The following is a 23,379-nucleotide window of genomic DNA, read 5'->3' as shown; positions in this document are numbered from 1 at the left end:
CGATGATGCAGTGTGTTATTGGGGTTCAGTATTTTGATGGAATCCCACTCACGGTTTCTCCGTTTTGACCTTTCAGATGGAAGTGAATGCCGACGGAGCGTGTAAGATTGCGTTGGTGACTTTGCTTTCCAAGCGCAGACAGGACTCGCAGCTTGTGACACGAATTTGAAAAGACAGAGACCACTCCAAGCTAAATTCCAGCCGAGCGAAGCCTGAGCTCGAAGAAAACTGGCAAATGCCAAACTTCCTCCAAAAGTCCAAAATTGTATAGCGAATTTCTGCCCTACGAGAAACACACTTACAAAACAACAACAACAAAACACACCCCCCCCGAAAGCTCTTTAAGCACATATCGCTGTCTGCGATGCAGCGTGTCACATCTGTACAATCAGAGACTGTCGCAGTCCCCCTCCACCCTCCACGTGGAAGTTGCATTGTGCCTAAAACTGAATTGACGAATGCATTGTAACAGCAATTTTTTTTATCTTTTTTTTTTCTTATTGGTTTGTTTTGTTTCATTTTGTTTCCTATTTATTATGTTACTGAACTCTTATGTTTTAAAGGGAAAGTTACGACTTTAAGAAGAAGCTGTTTGGCATTTCAGTAGATCTTCAGTTTGCCAAGCCGAGCGATTCTCCATGGAAACGACTCATCCGGATCGGATCGTCCTCGCGTCCGTGGCGTCTCAAACGATCAAAGTATCAAACGGTCCTCCCCCCCTTTTTTTGTCTAAAAAGAATAATATATTATTTATATTTATGATCGATCCATTCTACAGAACAACAGCACGAAAAAACCAAAACTACCTATAACGATGCGTGTTTAGTCGAGACTCCAGGACCCAGGCGTTTTTTCTGTCTTTTTCTGTCCAACAGACTTAAAGTCCCGGATGGCAAACTGGAGCTTTACTGAAAAGTCAGAGGTCAACCACAAGGCAGACATGTTTATAGTCATTAGTGCGTAGTTCAAACCCAGAGAGCAGAGCAGCTCCTAGACCTCCCCCAGCATTCCCTACATACTTCATAGTGTCTTAACTGAAGGAACGAAGGAACCGACCGCGGCTCCTTCGAACTCTTCAGCCATATAGTGTTAAACGGGAAGAAATAAAAACACGGCATATTTCCATTTATAGCAGTTCGTTGGGATTTTTTTTCCCGATGTTACATTATTTGGTCTCTGCTCAGTCGGACGGCGTCGGCCCTCGAGCTGAGAATTTAGTCGCAGGCGGAGTAGACTCGAAAACAAACGATGACCACAGCATCGTCTGGCCTGAATCGAAGTTTTGCTTTGAATTTCTTTTTTGTCTGAAAGCAGTAACATTTTTTTTTTAAAAGACAAAAAAAAAGACCATTACTCGAAGTAACCACGACGTTATATGTTTATTTGTAATTGTATACAAAGCATCTTTCTAGGCTTCATAGTAAAGCGTATACTGTCCTGTGTGAGAATAGAAGAAAGATATTCTAAGTTACTTAGGATGGATTTTCCCCCAAAGCAGTGAAGTACTTGATACAGTGATCAGAATGTGTGTGTGTGTGTGTGTGTGTGTGTGTGTGTGTGTGTGTGTGTGTGTGTGTGTGTGTGTGTGTGTGTGTGTGTGTGTGTGTGAGAGGGTGATGTCCAAACTAGGAACGCTGTGACGACAAAAATCAGCACCCAGGTGAAACCATGAACACAAACATTTCTTTTTTTTTTTTTTCAACATCAATTGTTTTGTGTGTATTTTTATTTCCTTATTGGTCTTAATTATTTCTCTTTTCTTTCCCCTTCCTCTCGCCATCCCTCCATCCTTCCGACTCGTCTTCCGTCTGCACGTTCAAACATAACTGCCACATTAGAAAGACAAAGTCTGAAGAACAAACAAACAAACAAGCCTGTCTAATCAGCACATCGAACCCTCCATCCCTTCTTTCTTTTCTTTCCATCCTTCTCTTTTTTTTACTTCCCTCCTCCCCGAAAAATCCTCATGGTAGCTGTATTGGTCTTCGTGACCTTGTTCTACATTTCAGTATTGAAGAGCTCGTGGTGGTGTTGCTGGCTGGCTGAAGCCCATCGAGTGTTCTGTCATTTTTCTTTTTTTTTTTTCTTTTTCCAGCTTTCTGCGTTTTTTTTTCTTGCTTTTTTTGTTCCTTCGCTCCTCTGTTGTTTATGTTAGATATGTTTGTTATAACGCCATGACGCTTTCCCTCTATAAAAAAAAAAGAAAAAAAAAAAGAAGTATATAAAAAAAAAAGGAAAAAAAAAACATTTGGCTTATTTTTCACTGTAGTTAGCCTTTTATACGATACTATTGTAAGAACATTTCTTGAATTCTAAATATTACTCTTTCTAGATTTTTGAAATCGAAAAAGTTTTGAGTAAAAAGTTTCTTACTTTATTTTACTATATTAGATAGTAAAGGAAAAAAAAAACCAAACACACACACATGCAAATGTACGGTTATTTCCCAAAACTGAGAATTTATGAATAGCATCTTCAAAGTGCAGAAGCTAGTAGGAGTGGTGTGTGTGTGTGTGTGTGTGTGTGTGTGTGTGTGTGTGTGTGTGTGTGTGTGTGTGTGTGTGTGTGTGTGTGTGTGTACGAGCTCCATGTTCTATAGGATGTGCTCTGGCTCCAGTTTTTGCGTTGTTGGTGGATGAACAGATTTGTACTCCTGTAACCCCCAAAAATTCAAGGTATTGAAGAATGAAAGAAAACCAGCAGCAAAGAAGTAAAAAAAAACAAAAAATTCTGTCTCTGTAACAGAAAACACAAATATGTATATAACATTTATGTAGCAATAAATGTGCCATCTTTTTTTTAACCAGACTGTACGTGATTTATTTCCTTCTCCGGACGAATCCTTGTTCCTGTTTACCTTCCAGTGCTTTCGGTTTATTGATTTGAATTTGTTTTCTTATGTTTGTTGAGCTCGTGTACAAAAAAAATAAAAAAAAACACAATGTATTAATAAAGATCGGGTTGTTACTGTACGTATGCAGTCCTGCCACAGCATCTCGTCTTTAGAAGACTTTTCTACAGTGGATTTAGGCCAAATGAAGAACTCAGACATGCAGACGAGTGTGTTTTCTACCATGTTAACTGATTCTTTTTTATTTTTTTTATTTGAAGGCATATCAGTGGACCATTGTAGTCTGTATCAAAAGAAGTACTTATGGAGCACATGTTTCTATTTTTAATAAAGTGTGATAGCAGCAAGCCTGCATCCGGTGCCATGCTTTAAAATCTTGTCTCACGCAGTCTTCCACTTTCTTATACAGTACAAACTGTTGTTTTTGTTGAAAGAGGACAAATCCTGTCATTTGCTTTTGTTGTTGTTGTTGTTAAAGCGAGGTAGGAGTGTGTGTCGGTCTTTAATTTTAACTTTCAGTCTTTACTACATTATCAACTCCAGCACGTCCATGTTGGTCTGGAATTCAATATTTAAAAAAAATCTGTTTTTCTTTGTTCTTCAAAGTGCTGATGTCATTTAAATCTCCTCGGTTTCTCTTTGAAGTTCCATCGAAATATTTCCAAATGCTCTCAAAATATGACAAGGTGAGGGAGGTGAGATTGAGATGGTTTGGACATGTGCAGAGGAGGGACATGGGGTATATCAGTAGGAGAATGCTGAGGATGGAGACACCAGAAAGGAGGAAAAGAGGAAGCCCAAGGAGGAGGTTTATGGATGTGGTGAGGGAAGACATGCAGGTAGTTGGTGTGAAAGAGGCAGATGTAGAGGACAGGGGGTATGGAGACGGATGATCTGCTGTGGCGCCCCCTAATGGGAGCAGCCAAAAGAAGAAGAAGAAGCTCTCAGAATATTCGCGAAATATTCTCAAAGGTTTTTTAAAATGTCTTTAAAAAATAGTGGTGAAATGTCCACAGAATCTCTTTAAATGTTCTTAGGTTGTCCTCAGAACGACCTTGAAATGTTCTGCCATGCATAAAATATTCTCAAAGGCTCCTCAAATTGTTCCTGAAATGTTCTTACATTGTCCTCAGAACGTCCTTGAAATGTTTTTTAATGTTTCCAAAAATCTCCTTAAAACAGTCTATAAGTACAGTGGAACCTCGACACTCGCGACCTCGATAGTTGCTGACTTTTCATTTGGAACCGGACTGAGACTAACTCGAAAAGGAGTCGAAAACCTCACCATTTTATGTTATGTTACTCGCGAGGGGGCAGAGAACGTGACCCCCGCGAGTATGGAGGTTGCACTGTATTCCTAAAGATATCTGTATGTCCTCAAAATATCTTTAATTCTTAAGGCAGAAAAGTAAATTTCGGCGTAACCGTATTTGGTTCGTTTTTCCTCTGTTGTCTAAACTCAGTGCTGTCTGTAAAATGTCCTCCGAAAATGTCCCCAAATGTCTTTGTGTTCGTTAGCATTAAGGTGTTGAGGAGCACAGCTATTCGGATCTGATTTGAACAGTGAATCGTGGACAGGAAATACATCCCCTGTCTCATCTGTGCGTGTTTGTGCGCTGACATCAGTCCTGGCTGTCCAATTAAAAGACTAAACTGCTTGTCTCTCCGGTCCAACACATCTGGCTCGCATTAGCTTTCTGTACATGTGAGAGCAAGATGGTTTCTAGTCGTGTCCGTGGCGGGTCTGATCGCGGAGTCACGCTCGGGACGTGTCCAGCTCAGTAAAACTGGATGCTCATGTTGTCCTCCATCCAGTGCGGAGACACCTCATCTGTGGCTCAGAGAGGGTGGGAAGACTTGGCCTCATTTCCTGTGTGTGTGGGTGTGTGGGTATGCACTCCTTCCTGACTCGAACATGCCATTACGTGTTTATTTGCGGTCGCAGAGTGAAACAGGCATGTTTTCTGTGAGCTAAAGACCACCAGGCCTCAGCTCTGGTGTGTTTGACTGAGACGAGCCAGACGACTGGCACGGTTCGCGTCACCGCCGTCTGATCGAGCGCCGCCATACGCCAGAGCGTATCCTTTACTGGACGGTCCGTTTGGCTCGACGGTTATTTCTCTTGGCTGGACATCCAGATTTATATATTTGCTTTTCGGAGACTTTTAAGCCAAAACAAGCCTGAAAGTTCAAACCTGAGGCTGTGCGAAGAGAAAAGTAGCTGAGTCGTGGAAACCCAGCAGTAACCAGTGCAGCACCTGTGCACCACCCTCATCATCATCTTTATCAACTTCATCACCAACCCTGCTGCACCTGAACACACGTCCAGGCCGTGCCTCAGATTTTACTTTATTTTTCTCTGTCAAACTGTTTGCACGAATGTATAGGATGCCTTTGGATGCATTTTCCCTCCACTTGAACTTGAAGATCTGAGCTCTATGAAGCTCTTTAGAGATCTGACCTCAACCCCTTTCGAACAATGAATGTGAACGCTGACTGCACCCCAGGCCTCCTCACCTCACCTACAGCAGTACCCGACTTTTACGAACACCCTTGTGTATCTGAATGAGCACAAATCTCCACAAAATCTAGTAGAACATCATGCCAGAAGAGTGGAGCAAATTAGAACAAATTAGTATCTTTAAATCCAGAAAAGCTGAAGATTTGCCAGGAAGAGGAAACACGAGGCGTAATCTATACGGTGTCTTTGGTTATAACTATTGAACACAACGTCCATTAAAAAATGAAATCCGCCCCCTACAGCTGATATCATGCTGTACATCACAGCGAACTATTGGCATGTTGTGACTGCAAACAAGTGAAATTGAAGCTGTTGATCCAAAATCTCGGACCGTAGGTTTGACACCCATTCAGGCCCAAAACGAAACATTGATGTTTGCAACCCAAATGTAGCCAATCAGCTGAATATATCCAGAGTCTGAACTTTTCTTCTTTACTTTTATAGCTGACGGTTAAAGAAACCACATGGCCTCCATATTAGCATCATACAAACCACATTCCTAAATCGAAGTCGTGTGTCGAGTTGTTTAGTGTAGCTGAACTGCGTTTGTGGTACGGGTGGAGCTTCGTATACTTTATTTTTTGGCACAGCCGTTCCATTCCTGACCAGAATCAGAATTCTGGACCGGATTTGTGCCGAAAAGAGAAAGACAGCGCTCCCTAGTGAACACAAACGAACAGGGTTTCCGCCCTGAACAGAGAGACTATTGTATAGCTGTGTAACTTGACTTCAGCACTAGAGTTCAGAGCACAACACTGTCCTCCCACACACACACACACACACACACACACACACACAGAGACAGGGGAAAAAAAGCACTGAGCCACAACAAAAGGAGGGGGGCAGCTGCATCTCTATACAATGTGTTGGCCAGAAAGCATTTAATATTTCCTCAGTGTCCTTGAGTCCGTGGCCATGAAGCAACCGAGGCCTCGAATGCAAGCAAATGGAAGGAAAAAAATCACTTTTCATTCACGTACCTCACCTCAAGGACTTCAACTGCTGATAGAAGCCAGAAGTTGATGGATTGAGAAACTGCATGTGTGGCCTGAAAAAAAACCTAATCTTACATATAACGAGTGTTCAGGAGGAACAAGAAATAAATGCAGTCGATTTTACGTAACACATCTCATGCTGATTTTAGTGAAATCTGTTGGGATCTGATCTGATCTTCTTGCATGTAGGAATGTTGACTTTTAAATGAAAATACCAAACACACAGTGATGGGAAAATAAACTGAAACAGAACTGAGTTGACTGAGTTGACAGAGGGACTAAAAAAAGAGAACTCGTTTACATGGCCATGAGCATGTGTGTTAACTCGGCCACTAGATGGAGCTGTTGGTATTTAAATGTGAAGTTCTTCATACATCTCTAAAAAGTACAGCGCTATAAAAGTAAATCATAATTTATTTATAATTATTATTGTAACAACAACAACAGTAAGGAAAAGAAGAAGAAGCATTTTTTTTATATATATCATGTATGTATAATTTACATCTAAATAATTCATAATATATAAATAATTTATTTAACTTATATGAATGTATAATGTAAGTAAGTAAATAATGTATGATCATGTATTTAATTATTCATTAATTTATTTATACCACATTCCTTTGCTATTAAAGAAGCACTTAATTCTTTATATTCATCAGTTTTGTGAATATTTCTCTCAGGAAAAAAATTAGGACGCAAGCCTTTGTTTGATGTAAAAATAATTTTCATAAAGATTATAAAATTAAAAATAAAAAAAAAATTGTTCGGTTTGTTTTTTTTGGTGCAGGTTGATTGAACTCTGAGTCTGTGAATGTCCACATTTTTTAATAATGTAACTTTTTTAAGCTGTATATTATTTAAAAAGAATAAGAATAAGGGTGCAGATGATGATATAGAAGTAATAAACAGAATTTATATTTATATATATATATATATATCAAAGTGGTAAAAAATATAAAATCTCACGCCTGTTGTTAAAGTAAAGTGGTTGCCATGGTTCCAGGTCATTTGCAATTCTAACGTTATCAGAGTCTCAAAAGAAAAAGTAAATAAAGAAACCCCTGTAGACAGAGTGGGCGGGGCGAAAGGGGCGAAGAAGGCGGGGCTTTCTGAGTACTGATAGAAGTTATCGGCGCAGCGTGTTTGATGATCTTAGGGGCGTGGCTACGCGGAGCGGAACAGACAGAGGGGGGTGAGAAGTGGGCGGGGTATAGGGATGGATTGGGGGCGTGGTTAAAGCTCCAGCGCGTAACTGGTGGTTTAAGTGGAACTGCCCCTGAAAGCACAGCAATAGGCAATAAGTTTGACTTTGAGAAAGTCAGTGGGGCAGGGGCTCGGGGTTTCCTTCTCTCCGGGTTTATTATCGCAGCCTGATCGCGGTGCGGAGTTTTATTGTGATTAATAACTTGCTTTCGGTAAGTTTTCTCTTTCTTACCTTTTTTTTTTTGTTATATTGTAACAAAAATTGTTTTCTGAAGCATGGAAACTTCACAAGTCAGCATTCTGGGCAGAAGATCTCATGTACAGTAGATCAAGTTGTTCAAACTGCGTGGAAACTCATCAATAAAGTATTTCTGAGGGTGTGTTTTTTTATGAGCGCTATTTAGAAACAGTAACAGAATCACTTGGGATCATCTCAGGATTTTGGAGAGGAGTTTGGAGCTCAAAGTTTGTTTCTCTTAAATGCCTATAGTCATGTCTGGATTATTTAACACATGAACACATCTTCATCATCAACATCTACCCAGAGTTATTTATCTTCTGTAGAATGTTTATTTCAGTCCAAGTAGAAGATCCAGAAACAGTTTTCTACAAAAGAGGTCAGAGAGTTTCTCCTGGAGGCTTTCCGTTCTAGAAAACAGATCATACCGGTTTATTTCCTCTTAGCTGTATCATATGTAAAGCTTATGCTTAAGTGATTCAGATCCCCTGCGAGATACCTGTAGATGCAGGTGAGGAGGCGTCAACAGCTTTCTCTCACCACTTTGTCCAATTCAAAATTAAATTTTGAGCATAAGATTTTGTTTTTAGTCCCCTTTTAATGAGCTCCACTCGTCTGGAAAGATGTTCCACTACATTTTGTGGAGATTTGTGCTCATTCAGGAATGAAGGTGTCGGTAAAGTCAGGATCTGGTGTGGGTGAGGTGAGGAGGCCTGGTGTGCAGTCAGCATTCACATTCAATGTTCAGTAGAATTGAGATCTGTAGAAGGCCACTCCGAATTTTCCGCACACTTCCAACCCATGAAAAGCATATCTTCATGGATCTGACTTTGTGCACAGGATTAATGTCATGCTGGAACATGTTTGTGGTTTAACTGAAGGGATTATTTCGTACCACCACATCCAAAGACGTTTGTGGTAACAGTTTGAAGAACCACATATGGCTGGAAAGGTTGGGTGTCCCAATACTTTTGCCTGTATACTGTTTATTTAAATGTACTACAGGATTACAGTCAGGATTTTAACTACTGAGAATCAGTGCATGTGTCTTTTTTTTTTTTGCGTTTGAACTCATGGCATTACGTCCAGAAGTCCAAAGTCCTAACCAATGAACTACAGCTTCTCCTGGGATCAGTGCAAGTCAAACCACCACCACCAAAAAACCAGGAGAACTGGAGTTCGTTAGCTGGTTAACGTTAATAAAACTCCAGACGAAGCGAAGGTCTTCTAGACACACAAAGAAGATTTGTTTCTGTATACATATGCAGGTTGATTTAGAGCAGGACATCAGAACATGGTGCAGTTCGGTCGCTCCTCGATCTTCAGATGCACGTGGACGGCTGTCAACGAGAAGGTCTGAGTAGCAGTTGGTGAATTGTTATAATTCTTGACCTTGCGTCTTCACAAAAATGATGAACTTGAAAGTATCCACTGGTCATGAGTGAAGAACAATGAACTGAAATCATTTCCAGTCCTGACGCTCTGTAAGCAAAGAGACGCTTTATTATCTGAAGCTCAGACGTCAACTTCGTCACAGCTGGAATTTCCTCGCAGATGTTCCAGAGTTAGATTAGGGTCAGCTTCATTGTTTTTCCAAGCTTCAAAGTCACGCTTTGGCATGGTGACATGACCCGCGACCGAACGAAAGGTTCGAGGGCTTCGGATGTAAGATGCAGCAGGGATGCAGCAGGTCGTGTCGGCTTCCTTGCCATCACACTGCAGAACTTTAGCACTTCCAGAGGATGCAGTAAATGGGAAAAGTGCTGTGTTATCACTCTGAAGTTCTTGCACACGGAAAAATGTGATCCCGAGCCTTAAAGCGAAGTATTTCCCTCTTTTTTTTTCCTATTGGACAGCCAACATCTCATTGTTCTCTCTTTTCTGGACGGGTCGGGATTTTCCGGTTTCGTTGCGTGTTGAACCAGGAGAAAGTTCTTTACATGCTCTTTTGCATTTGAATTTGTGTTATGAAGTTTAGTAAGAAGAGACCATGCGGGGGTATTAATATGCAGATCTAGAGGCGAGGTGTTTGTTGTGGTCAATGTGGTGCTTCGTCATGGAAACCTTTCAGTCTCGGGCCTGTGTGATGTCGGGTCGAAGCGATCCAGTGGGAAATGTGTTTATTTGTTTGTGTTATCACTGGAGTCGGCTGATAACAGGAACAATGACGGTTTCTAGTCGTGTAGATAAAGGCGTCTTGCCACTCTGGTGCCTGCTAGGGGGTGATATGTGTATTACCGTGGGGTCAGGCACAACCCTGTTTATTAGTGTCCTTTTTTGACTAATAGATGTGTAACTTGAGTCATGACTGGTTGGCATGTAGGGCAAATTGTAGGTTACACAGCTTTTAAATATCCTTGGAATGATGCCGTGTTGCCCAGCTGGGGTGGAGTTTCTAAGGGCCCTTGTTGAATTTTTGTATAAAAAATATGTTCTGTGCCCAAAATGTTTTAAAAACGCCTCGTTTATAGTTTTGCGCCATCTCATTCTTTTCACTTTGAGTCAAACGTTTGGATTCTTGAGCAACCCAGATGTAAAATAACTGATCAATCATTCCAGCTTCACTCCGAAGTTCATACGAATCAGCAGGTACTTTTCAAAAGCAAAAGAAGAATGGCAGGAAATGGGAGTCTCGCACACGTCCTCTTCTTACAAAGTTCCATCGTGAACAAGATCTTCAGACGCTAGTTGAAGAACAGCTCCGCCCCTTGCCCCGCCCCTTGCCCGCCCCACGCCATGTTTTGCTAGAATGTCTGCGATCTCTGAATATGTTGCTCTAGTTTCTTTTTTATCATTAATTATTTGCCTAAAAGGCTCCAGATTGGAGTTTATCCACCAGAAAATACACCTGCCTCCCACTGAAATTCTTGGGCAATTATGTGCATTAGTTTCAGTGCACTAATAATAATTGATTACATGTGCAATATTTTGTATAACTATAAATTTAGCTCGATTTTTCTGCCATCTGCTGCTGCACATTTCATTTCTTTTCACTTAATATATAAATTATGTATATTTTATTTGCATTTCTTATATTTAATTTTACTTTAATTTTACTGTGAGCAACTGCAACCCAACAGTTTCCCTATTGGATCAATCAACTATTCTAAATCTGAGATTGTAAATATTGATTACTTGAGGCCATTGATCATAATTGGTATTGTGAGTTTGATGAATGCACAATAACCAAATACAGAATTTTTATTTTTTTAAGTTTAACCCTATTACAGACATTTCGACGACTGATATCCAATCCAATGGTTGTAGGAAGTAGCTAAAGGAACATCTCGTAGATTTTCCCAGACTACCCCACATAGTACAGATATTGAACAGGCCAAAAAAAAATCCTATTACAGATGGTCACCGAGTTACGATGGTTAGATTTTTTGATCTTACGATACGACAAAATTGTAAAAATATAAATAATTTCTTGCAACAGTCAGCAGTGTACGATGTAGGATACGTTGGACGCATGAGCGTATTTCTCACCCTGTCAGATGCCCCACTCTCGCTAGCGGTCGATGGAGTAGATTTGTGTCAGTGTGTATTTTTTTTCAGTTTTAAACAGCAATTTAAGCACCCAAATATGTCTCCTGCTTGTAGTGAAAAAAGAAGAGGTAGGCCATCAGTTTAGAGCAGAAAATTAAAATTATAAATCAGCATGAAGCAGGAAAGACTCTCACAGTCATAGTACCCTTTTGACTTCTTATTTCATTAAGAATACAAAGCTGAAATACTGATTTGTTATAACTTCCTGTGTATTCGGCATGCCCATGTAATCCAGCGGCTTTGGCATGTACTGTACCTGAATGAACGTCTTGAATGAGTCATTGCTCCAGAGGTTATTATGTGTCTGCTGTGTAATCACTGTGTTTATATAATAACTGTTTGTGTCTTTCAGCAGCTTTTATTTACAGAGTTTTGACTATTGCAATGCCCAGTGAAAGGGATTTTTAATCCAGATTACAGGCTGAACATGCATACACAGTATATTCACTCGATGAACGAATCAAAGGTCCACAACATTTTCATTAGTGGCCAGTTTTATGAATGTTTCCAGAAGTCATTTGGATTTAAAGATATCTGTTTTTCGGAAAATTAACCGGTTAATGCTTTTTTTTGCAGAGGTGGGCATTTTCAAGGAGCAGGATTTGAAATTCATCTCTCAGCTCTCTTGATGGAGTCCTATAAAGTCGGTGGCCTTCCAAATACCGGACTACAATCGAGCTACACTCACCCTGCACGCCCAAGAGGCCAAAATAAAAGCGGCTATGGCCTCAGTATCAGGGTCCAAGGCATAGACGGACACCCGTATGTTGTTCTAAATAATCAAGAACGAGAACTCAACCCTTATGCAGCCCCCACCAACAATAATGGGTTCAATGACACTGAAAGGTCCTTTATTGATAACTTTCAGGAATACGACTTCAAGAAAACCAGGGAAAGTCTCTCTGATAACCCCTTCGCTGAATACCGAGCCCAGCATCAGGTTCCGTATGTCAACCCTTACAGTGATCTCTCTGAACCCAGAGACGCTCAGGCAAAGAAACCGTCCAGTCTGCTAAACTTCCAAAAGCATCCAGAGCTCCTCAAGCCTTATGACCCAGAGCGTAATGTGCTTGGTGACCTGCACAGCATTTCACCTCAGCCTCTTTCTGCTGCTGAGAGTAGAAACGCATATCCAGGCTCTCTGCCGAGAACAAACTCTCCAGGCTCCAAATCATCTACCCCGGAACAACCCAGAAGCACAGATCCACCAGCACAGGACATAAGAAAGTGGGCTCAGCCTCATTCTCTTCCTCAAACGTACTCATCTAGGGTCCAGCTTCAAAAGGATTTATCTAAACCCCAGTCTCAAGCCAAACCTCCAGCCCAAGCACAATCCTCAATTAAACCTCAATCACAGTCTCAAGTTCAGCCACCGTCTACTTTCCAGGCTCCCTCCCAGCGACTTCCGGTTCCACAGGTGTCTTCTACAACCAGTGTTCCTGGAGAACCATTTTCCAACAGAACTCCGAGTACAACCAGCAGTACAAACTCCAGTCTGGAGCGAAGGCACAGGGAGCCAGACATACTTCCCTTAAGAAGAACCGACTCCAGTGGCCCTGTGCTTCAGTCCTCGCGCTCTCGTAATTCATCCATATCTTCTACCACTCCTACCAAGGAGGAGCAGTTTGAGGCACTATACGCGGACAGCATTAATCGCCACGAGAACCGCCGCTACATCCCTTTCCTGCCTGGAACGGGCCGAGACATAGACACTGGCTCCATCCCAGGAGTAGACGAGCTCATCAGTAAGTTTGATGGAAAAGAAAGCCACCAGAGACGAGGACGTACTGGTCGGAGGAACCGCATCAACCCGGAAGATCGCAAACGTTCCCGTAGCGTCGATAGCGCGTTGCCTTTTGGCCTTCAGGGAGACACCGAGTATTTGGACGAGGTGAGTCGTAACCGAGGAAGGTCTAATGAGCACGTCCTGAAGCCCTCGCAACTTTTACAGAAGTCTCCGTTTTCCTCTATTGGACGAAGGACGGCTTACAGAGAAGTGGCCCAGAAGCGGATCAGCAGCGAACCAGGATCTCCCCAAGGAGCGATGCCTAGCGTCGCAGATTCCTTCATAGGCTATAAGAAACCACTGATTCGGCCCTCCGTTCTCCCTGTTGTGGATCACAAGGGAACAGAGGCCAAGAAAATGCAGCAAAGCACGAAAACTGTGACCAGCGTGGCTACAATGTCTTTGTTTAAAGCGGCTCCAAGCTGCGATAAGAAGGCAAATGAAATGGTTGCTGAGGTATGTGGGATTTCAATCTTATCACTTTATCTAGCGGTGTGAAGAGATCAGGTTGCACCGGAGCTGTAACCTTTGTGGAAGAATTCATTTCTCCTGGCAAAACAGCTCATTTATAGTTTCATGCACAAACCTGGTCTTTGGACCTACTGTTTTATGCATGACCTATTTTATGCTTTTTTTTTCTCCTTCAGACAACACCTGATCTTCTGAAAGGCCAACAAGAGCTTTCACAACAAACGCATGAAGAGACGGCCAAGCAGATCTTATTTAACTACCTCAAAGATGGGTGAGTTTTCAAAAACAGGTTTGAATGTTTAGCGTGTTTTGATGCTACTACAGTCATCGCTATGATTCTAAATCATTTCAGCAAAACATCAAAAATGTAATATACACATATTTAGAGTCTGTGTAAAGTTTGGAAACACCTCGTCTTTTATGTTTTTTTGAGAAACGCATGCGTGTTTTATTAGTTTCTATGCAACAAACTCAGTAATGTAACGCTATAAGGATTTTCTTTATCAAAAAATCTATTAATGTCCAGATGTTTTACTTCATTCTCATTGAAAAAATCCTCCCTCTGCATGAAGAACGGTTTTACGCTCTCGGCATTCATACGGTTCTTTCTGCAAAAATTCAGCTACAATGTTTTGCAGTGTCTTTTTTATAAAACTTGCCAAATATGTTGGAGATTTCTTTACGATCCAGTTCATCCCAGAGCAGTTCACTAGGATTTAGGTGTGGTGACTGGGAAAGTCGTTCCATGGTAGATATCATCACCTCATAGCCATGTTGGTTCAGGATTCCTTTCACTTTGAGGAATAAGTCTTCAACCTTCCCTGCTCTAAAACAACCCCAAACTATTAAGCTTTATTGTGTGTCTGTGGTGGTGAGGGAGTCTGATTACACGAGTTCTTCTGTTGGAGACAAAACTTTCTGGACTCCACAGAACTTTCCAGATCTTTTTATCTAGTTTGTGGCATAGAAACAAAAGAAACGTCTTAAAAACCCTTAAAACACTTCTGTACAACCGCACACCCAAAACTTCATCTCCAGGTACACGATGTACAAAACTTCCTGGAAAAATCACAACCGTCAGTGTAACCAATGAGACACACCAGTACGATTCTGGTTATCTTCAGCTTATGTTTTTTTTTTTTTGGTATCGTGTATATATACAAAACTATGAGGTGTTATTTTCTCCAGATGATTCATTTTCACCTCCTGCAAATACCATGGGTTATTATCCTACTCCCTACATGACTCACTCTCTGGAATTAAGGGAGGAACATGCGAGACTGTTACAGGGAGTTCGATTTGGAACCAGGCGTCTCCTTCCACCTGTTTCTGGAGATTTGTTCTGTCCTGCTGAACAAGGACTAAAAAATTCCCTGTTTCCTGTCCCTGTGTAATTCCGCTCTGCATCAGAAATACAATAGGAGTCCTTAAGTACTACAATACTCAGTAAATACATGAGCGTAATCGTACACTCGGTTAATACGGAGTTCTCCGTCCTCCTTTTTTTGCATTCCTGATGTGCTTGTTGCAGAAAGACGAAGCAGCGATTGTGGCTCGTGTGTGTTTAAAGAATAGGCGGAGCTCGGATCCGGTGTCCGTTCTTCAAAAGTAAGCTCAGGTTTTTGTTAGACAGCGCTCAGGTCAGTACTTAGAAAGAGGCCCATGCACGTGTGTCATGTCTGCGTCAGGAAAAGCATGTTTTATTCAGTGATCTCGAGCAGCTCCAGTCCTCAGTAGGTGATGACATTAAATGTTGTTCAGCCAGGCGTGGACGCGGTGCGAGGAAGCTTCGAAAAACAAAAGGTCGTTTTAGATAAACGCAACGCAAACACGTGTATTATTGCGCTCTGCTTCCCACTTCTCGAACGCATGTGCCTGAAGAGAAAGGGTAATTACGGTGGGCAGGTCATGAAGCGACACATCAAAGCGAAACGTTCTGCCCTTGCTGCTTAGGCTTCGAGCCAGAGTTAGTTTTTTTTTTTGTTTTTTTTTCCAAGAAATGTCAAGGATTAAACTCTAAGTCTCTTTTTCCACACACACACACACACACACACACACACACACATATTCACACGCAGGGCAGAACAATAAATTGTTCACACCTACAGTATATGAGAATAACATACACTACATGGGCAAAAGTTTCTGGACACCTGACCATGTACTTTTTAAACGTCCCATTCCACATTTAGTTCCCTTTTGCTCTAGTTCCACTCCTCTGGGAAGATGTTCCACTAGATTCTGTGGAGATTTCTGCTCATTCGTACACAAGGGTGTGAGTCAGGCCCTGATGTAGATGAGGAGGTCTGTGGTGTTAGAAGTATTCAGTACGGTTGAGATCGGCGCTTTATTATATCAGGAAATCTTCCAGTTCCAAACCATATCTTCATGAAGTTGACTTTGTGCACTTTGTTATGGGTCTCCTTGTTGGAGTAGACCACATCCTATACAAAAAAAGCCAGTTGTCCCAATACTTTTGCCCACACCTTGTATGTCCTTGTGTGTTCATTAGGAGCGGTGACAGCGACGACACCACCAAGAGGAAGGTCAACCTGGTGTTTGAGAAAATCCAGACCCTGAAGTCACGGGCCACTGGAAGCATGCAAGCGGAGACCAAAGTAAGCCGTTGTTGTGCTGCAGTAATAGGGCTTAGAACAAGGCAAGGCTACGAGCTACTTATCACGGACTGTCCACTCACAGTGGTTTTCACCTCACTGCCTGTATTTACTCAGCCGGCGCTGCCATCGTGGCTAATGTTTAAACATGTGCATGCTGAATGAGAACGCTCTAGAGTACAAAATTTTGTAAGGAGCAACACGCTGCCAAAATCCAAACCTCTGCTTCTTGCCAAGTAAAATGATCCCCCTTTTCTTTTTCCCCGTTAATCGGATCACCGAGCAGCCAAATGAAACTCTTTGAACTTTGAGGTTGGATAAAAGCGCATGTCATTGCATATGCAAAAAAAATCATTAGAATATTTTAGTCACAATCATGAGTCTATCTGTTGCATAATGTTGATGTTACTAGTCACGTTGGAACGTTTTTCCTCCTGGTAGTCTCCAGACCTTTCAGCCCAGGCCAAAGCCCTGCAGGAGCAGAAGGAGAGACTGGAAAAAGAGGTCACAAGTCTGAAAAAACAGCTAGAGGATGAAAGCAAGGTAATTATACATGTACATTATAAACATATACAATATATATTTACAATGTAAAAAAAAAAAGCCTGTTGATGTACTGTATGGACAAAAGTATTGGGACACCTGACTTCAAAATCTAGGGTATTTGTTCCAGGTGTCCACTAACTTCTATCCATATAGTATCGCTGCACAGACAGACTTTATTAACTCGTATACACTTATTAAAATCGTGTACACTTATGATGTATGTATGCATGCATGACCTCTAATATGAAATCGTTTGAAAACAGAAGCGAAAGGGGTTGACTGAGATGCAGGAAAAGGCTGGAGCTGGAGCTAAGAACCTGCAAAAAGAGCTGGAATTTAATCAGGCTGAATGTAACAAACTGAAGGACAAGTTGGTTAAAACCGAGGCTGATCTACGCACCACGCTGGAAGAGTAAGATTCACTTTCACTGGATTTGCGAGACACCAAAGTAAATCAGGTTTTCCTGAAAGTTTTGTCCAAAAGTTTTGTTAAATATAAAATAATTAAAAATCCAGTGCACTGTGGGCTAAAGCATTGTTTTTCCACATTTTTACAAGCTATTATTAAATCATTAAATATCACACTCCATCTTTAATCAGCTAGATTTTATCACCATAATCGGTTCATCACTCGATAAGATAAGGCATATTTTTTTTTCACCTAGCATTCATTTTTAGCTAATTAGCTAACTTATCTAGCATTAGCTAGCTACAAATTGGTGGTTTTCTTACTGATATTTAGTATCAGATAACAAATTTTTTGCAGCGATACTGCGATGACTAGCGAGCTAGCAATCACTAGTTTAGCTATTTTGCAGTAATATAGCAGTGGTAAGCTTGCTAACGTTCTAACGATGCTAGTTGTTAGCGATAATGACTGAATAATGAATGGAAAGTTGAAAGAATTCAGCATGACACCAAGACTGGGTAGGTTTGACTGCATCAATCATCTCCCCAATACTTTTCTAGGTAGTTCTACAGTGGCATGTCGAGCTCTTGATATTGATATTCACTCTTGGTAGGTTGGAGTTCTTTGAACCTTAGGTTCCTACTAGGGTTCCTTCTCTCTAGAGCTATATGACAGCACTAGGGAAGATATTGGATTTCTGACCAGAAGGTTGTGAGTTCAAATCTCAGCACTACCAGTCTGTTGCTACGCCCCTGAGCAAGGCCCTTAACCCTTAACTGCTCAGTTGTATAAAAATAAGATTAATCTTTCCAACTTTTTGACAGCGTGTACGGCAGAAATGTGTGGGTGATCAGTCCAAGTCTCTCTGATACGAGAGTCAAATAACCCTCAATTGGTTTCTTGTGTAAAAAAAAAATCACTCATTGACACAGATGTTGATCTGAGAACTTGCTGTATCCAGAGAACAGGTCTTGCATTTACAGTCTTTTTCTGTCTGTCTGCCATAATGGCTTGTCTGTGTAGCCATTTAGTGAGTAGTATTTCTCTACAGAGCTTCTTGCAGATGTCTTACCTGCAACTCTTCAGGCAGGTGGAAGAGAGTACAGGTGTGTGTGTGTGTGTGTGTGTGTGTGTGTGTGTGTGTGTGTGTGTGTGATACAGACCCAGTCAATGCTTAATAGGCTGCAAATACTCTATCAGTAGGCATTTTGAGATATAACAGTCTGCAGGTGTTCAAGTGTGTGTGTGTGTGTGTGTGTGTCTTGCAGGCTTTTCCAGGTGAAGATGGAAAGAGAACAGTATCAGACTGAGATCAGGGACCTGCAGGACCAGCTCTCTGAGATGCACGATGAGCTGGACGGAGCCAAACGCTTGCAATCAGACAGTGCGGAGAAAGAGTCCATGATGGAGGTGAACTGCACACGAGCAACTCACGAGAAAACAGAGCTGAATGTTTTTTGGTTTCAGTAGAAATTTCCCAGACTTCTTTTTCTTTGGACCATTAATGTAGGACAAAGGATCTGTAATCAATACAGTAAAGGGAGGGGTAGATCAGTGGTGAAGATGCTGGACTTCAGATCAGAAGGTTGAAGTTCAAATCCTTCCACCACTAAGCTGTCAATGCTGGGCCCTTAAGCAAGGCCCTTAACCCTCAACGGCTCATTTGTATTAATTAGATAATTGTAAGTCGCTGAGAAGGTCATGAGTTCAAATCCCACCACCACTAAGATGCCACTGCAGGGCCCTTGAGCAAGGCCCTTAATCCTCAACAGCTCATTTCAGCCTGTTCGTTTTGTATCAGGGCTGAGATGTATAATGATGCACTCTGCACCCTTATCAGGACCTCATGCAGCTGAAGTTGGAGCTACAGGAAGCAGTGCTGGTGAAAGAGGAGCAAGAGGATGTGCTGAGGAGGCGCGAGCGGGAGCTGACCGCCCTGAAGGGGGCGCTCAAGGAGGAGGTGTCGTCTCATGACCAGGAGGTGGATAAACTGAGGGAGCAATACGAAAAGGAGACCCGAAAACTGCAGGCATCTTTGGAGGAAATTAAACAGGTAATATGATGCCAGAGTGCATTTGTTTTTTCTTTTCTGCGTTTCTTTCGGTATCGGTATCGTGGTGGTGTTACATCTGCATCACAAAACCCTCTAAGCATTATCACAGCTATTAAAGGAATGTGTACGGGTGAGAGTCATGAGGCATTTTATATTCCGATGAACCCGGTGATGGACAAGATTATTGGAAAGAACACGAACAGGAAAGAAAATAAAGACGACCAATGGAGAGTCCTGCAGGGAGTTTGAACGTCCTGTTTGTAATGGGTGGAGCACCTTCATGTTCTCTCCTGCCAGACCGGGGGGCTTTTCCTCTCTCTGTGGCTCCCTCAATGCTAAGCTCACTTCCTTTACAATTCAAAAGCACTTCCTGTCCACAGGATTCAATTGTCAACAGATCATTTGTAGGAGGACAAACAGACTTGCCATAGAAAACCATGTGCATTTTTCACACATGGTCTACACAAGCCATACATTGAGAACATACACTGAGAACCACACATGGTCTACACAAGCCATACACTGAGAACATACACTTAGGAACCACGCATGGTCTACACAAGCCATACACTGTTGGAGTGCATTGTTGAAGCAATGCAATAAACTGGCTGAATTTTTTTCGTGTTTTTTTTTCTTCTTACCACCGCTTCCTTTCTCTGCCTTTGTTCTTGCTGACAAGTCGGCCCCATGCAGAGAACAATGCTGAAAAGTGGAACACTAAAACGCCTTCCTCGCTGCTTAATTGCAATGGCAGGCCGTCACTAATATAATGAGGTGCTGATGGGGGAAAACTCGCTGCCCTGGGCCTCTCTTTTTCTTTATTTCCCTTTTTTATTTTTCTTTGTACACTGCTTCGCTTGCTTGCTCTTGCGCTCAATCGGTTGCAAAGCCCCCCCCTTGTGAGGACACGTTACACATTACACAAACACAACAAGTGTTACAGAGAGGCGAAAAAGAAGGGGAGAGAAGACTAGAGCGTGGGTTTGACGAGGAGAATGTTTGAAGCCAAGGGGACTCTGAAGGGGGAAAAAAATATTAGAGATAAGAAATGAGGAACCATCTAGAGACGTACCAGTGCCAATTGGATCCCATTACATGTGTGGAGTTTTGACATTGGACCCTCCTGGAGTGTTTAAAGGCTCTGGCATGGAGAAGCTGATGCTGGATCTGTGATGATCACAAATGTTGAGCTCAGTAGCTCCTACTTTTATACCAAAGACTGTTGAAAGAACATTTACTTATAATCTTATACTCCAGTGCTTATATTAGTTCTCTCTCTCCAGTGTTCTGTATTGTTGAAAGATTTATGATCAAACTCTTTATGTTTCCCAAATGAGGATGAGGTTCCCCTTTTGAGTCTGGTTCCTCTCAAGGTTTCTTCCTTATAACATCTAAGGGAGTTTTTCCCTGCCTTAGTCGCCACGGCTGCTCATCAGGGATAAATACACACTATTCACCTTAACTGTTGATTTCTGTAAAGCTGCTTTGAGACAATGTCTGTTGTGAAAAGCGTTATACAAATAAACTTGACTTGACTTGAGAAAATGAGGTAGCAGTAAAAATAAGGAAAGTGGAAACTTCAGCTCATTGGTAACTAACAGGAACTGGAAACTAAGGGACGCTGAATATTAGGGAATGGGAACATTAGAAATGGGGAAGGTTTTTAGAAATGAGTGGAACGTGCATAATGAAGAAATGGACCATTAGCGACTTTCCAGAGAATGTGGAAGTGTAAAAGCACTGGAAAAACAAGAAAGCACTGATTACTAAGGAACTGCAAACATGCTGTAGTTTAGCTACTGTAAGTTCCACCAATATGTAGTGTTTCTAAGTAACACTGGAGCTAAAGATGTTGAGGAGATCCACTGTGTCCCCTTCAAAGACCTTGTATTTGTTCTGACTCTCCAATATTTCCTTGTTTCCCACTGGAGAATATATGATGTGATTATATTTATCTACGTTTCCACACAAAGTTTCAAAATAGACCCCTTGCACAGCAATCCCGCGCTCCCAGCGCTCCTGCCACTTTTGGAATGTGTCCTGGAAGTCTTCTTTTCGAAGCGCTTCATGCTCCTTCTTGGTGGGTGTGGAAGAAATTGTTCTCCGACGATCATCATGCGCAAGTTGCTGAATGGTTTCGCCATTTTTGGGGGTTGAGCCGGGCAAAGGCCTTCCTGATTTCTCGTCGTCTTCCAGTGATGTTCTTCCACCCTTGAAGAGCGCATGTTTCTCGAAACACCTTTGATAGCACCTCGTATCTTGGACTGGCCCTGTGTTAGCAGCTTATCTGTGGGTCAGTCCTGTTTCCTGAGGTTGACTGGGCTGAATGGGGGAGTCCACAGGATGCCACAGGACGCCATGTGTTTCCTCATCTAAGGAAATCATGTTATACTTGTCTATTCTGGAATTTTCTATTGAGAAGGTGGTGGCGTGTGTGTGTGTGTGTGTGTGGGGTAACTCTAGGTGGAATGAGAATCGATCAGTCTGAGCTTGTTGGATGCAAGAGAAAGGTGGGAGTTGGATAAAAAAAAAAGAAGAAGGGAGAGAAAGAATCCCTTTTTTAATCCTTTTGATTGGAGCTGAGCCACAATAAGCACATCTGATAATACATCTGTTTTCTATCAAAACCTGCCCTTCCCTAGATCAGGTTTGAGTATGAGCTGGAGATTCTTTCCATACAGCCTGTGCCTATGAGCTGTACGGGTTCTCTGACCACTTTAGCAATCTTTGCTATTACCTGTTTATTACTTGTTGCTGAGATCTGGTTAATGCTAAATGGGCTGTATGCTAAATCGGTGTTAAAGCAGAACAAGGACAGGCTTTTTCAGCCTCCTGGTGTCTTTATCTCATTATTTTTCTTTACTTTTCTTGTCTGGCATCACCAGTGAATCTCAGCGGTGGACAGTAATGAAGTAAATGTAATTCATTACTGTAATTAAGTAGCTTTCTCACATATCTGTATTTCTATTTAGGGGAAACTTACTGTAACTTCGCTACATTTCAAAGGCAAATATTTGACTTTTTACTCAACTACATTCTGCAAAATCAGACCCTTTTTATTTATTTACGAGCGAATAAATCAGAGCCGAGCGTTCGCTCAGTTTTGAACTTGTCTTAGTTTTCTTGGTGGAATCTACTGATCATCAACATACGGTTCTGCTTCAGATCAGAAGAACATTTTGAGAGGAATAAACGATGGAAGAAACTCCAGACTCGGGACGTTAATAGATCAGTGTGCTGAGAGTCACATTCGAGTCTTTTCACATAAACTGAGGTGATTAAGTAAAGAGTCGTGTGATAAAAATGATAACATGAGCATTATAGTTATAATAAATCATAGTACTTTGGATACTTAAGTTCATTTGAAGGCAAAAACGTTTGTACTTTTACTCAAATGAAAGTGATATTAGTATTAGTTTATTATCTCTACCTTAACTCAACTACATGGTTTGAGCACCACTGTTAAATCCATGATGAAGACTACTCCACTGGTTTGCAAGGCTGAGGTTTTCCACACGAACCCCCCAGAGAGCTCTGTGTAACTAGGCTGAGGCTCGGTAGGATTAAGATTAAGGCGTAAAAAGCGGAGGATTTTCCCTTTAGATTCCCACCAAGATTGACTTTGCTGGCAGAACTAAGTTTGATGAAAAGCCAAGATGTTTTAAAACCAATTGCTAATTGAAGTTGTTTTGAATTATGATCGCTCTGCTGCACTGGGCAGACAGATCCACGCATCCATTCTTTGACCGATTATTTTTGCGGCCTGCTATGGGGTTACTGCAGAATAGTTAGAATTGTTTTTGCTAAAAAAAAAAAAAAAACCACTCAAAAAACCCAGATTGTATCGCAGGCGCCTTCTTTTCATTCGACTCTTCATCTGACGTGGAAAGCTTCAGCCTTTCAGTCCACTGCCGAACCTCTTCACTCTGACTCTCAACAAACCACTCCTCGATCCGAGGACTTTCTCATCTCAAGCACATGAAACGAATCCAAGAGACTTATCCTGACTGGAAAGAAGCCAGTGGCTCTCAAGCAGCGCCCTTTAATTTCCACAGTTCTTCTTCACCGCCCTCTGCTCCTGCTTGCTTTCCTGCTCCTCTGCATCTGTAAGGCTCTTGTTCCAGCCGAGGCCTATTGTA

At 41.7% G+C, this 23,379-nt stretch overlaps 2 protein-coding genes across 9 annotated transcripts in view; both read left to right on the top strand.

Annotated features, from left to right (window-relative positions):
- The window catches only part of tcf12 (transcription factor 12), a 110,396-nt gene extending 107,593 nt beyond the window's left edge, over positions 1–2,803 (top strand). For all 8 annotated transcript variants that reach the window (XM_046840052.1, XM_046840050.1, XM_046840053.1 and 5 more), the window contains one exon: positions 77–2,803. The gene's annotated coding sequence lies outside the window, so the exon portion shown is untranslated. The remainder of the gene's footprint in view (positions 1–76) is intronic.
- Positions 2,804–7,655: 4,852 nt separating this feature from the next.
- Positions 7,656–23,379, top strand: part of cgnl1 (cingulin-like 1) — a 40,529-nt gene continuing 24,805 nt past the window's right edge. Inside the window, exons 1-8 of the mRNA XM_046840482.1 lie at positions 7,656–7,785; positions 11,937–13,602; positions 13,794–13,888; positions 16,130–16,235; positions 16,674–16,775; positions 17,042–17,190; positions 18,456–18,597; positions 19,028–19,240. Of these exons, the coding sequence (XP_046696438.1) occupies positions 11,989–13,602; positions 13,794–13,888; positions 16,130–16,235; positions 16,674–16,775; positions 17,042–17,190; positions 18,456–18,597; positions 19,028–19,240 (2,421 nt within the window). The 5' untranslated portion in view covers positions 7,656–7,785; positions 11,937–11,988. The remainder of the gene's footprint in view (positions 7,786–11,936; positions 13,603–13,793; positions 13,889–16,129; positions 16,236–16,673; positions 16,776–17,041; positions 17,191–18,455; positions 18,598–19,027; positions 19,241–23,379) is intronic.

Source organism: Silurus meridionalis, chromosome 26 (genome assembly GCF_014805685.1).
Source record: "Silurus meridionalis isolate SWU-2019-XX chromosome 26, ASM1480568v1, whole genome shotgun sequence".
NCBI classification, from domain to species: Eukaryota; Metazoa; Chordata; class Actinopteri; order Siluriformes; family Siluridae; genus Silurus; species Silurus meridionalis.
Note: the sequence above shows the minus strand (reverse complement) of the source record. Positions and strands in the feature narration are given on the sequence as shown.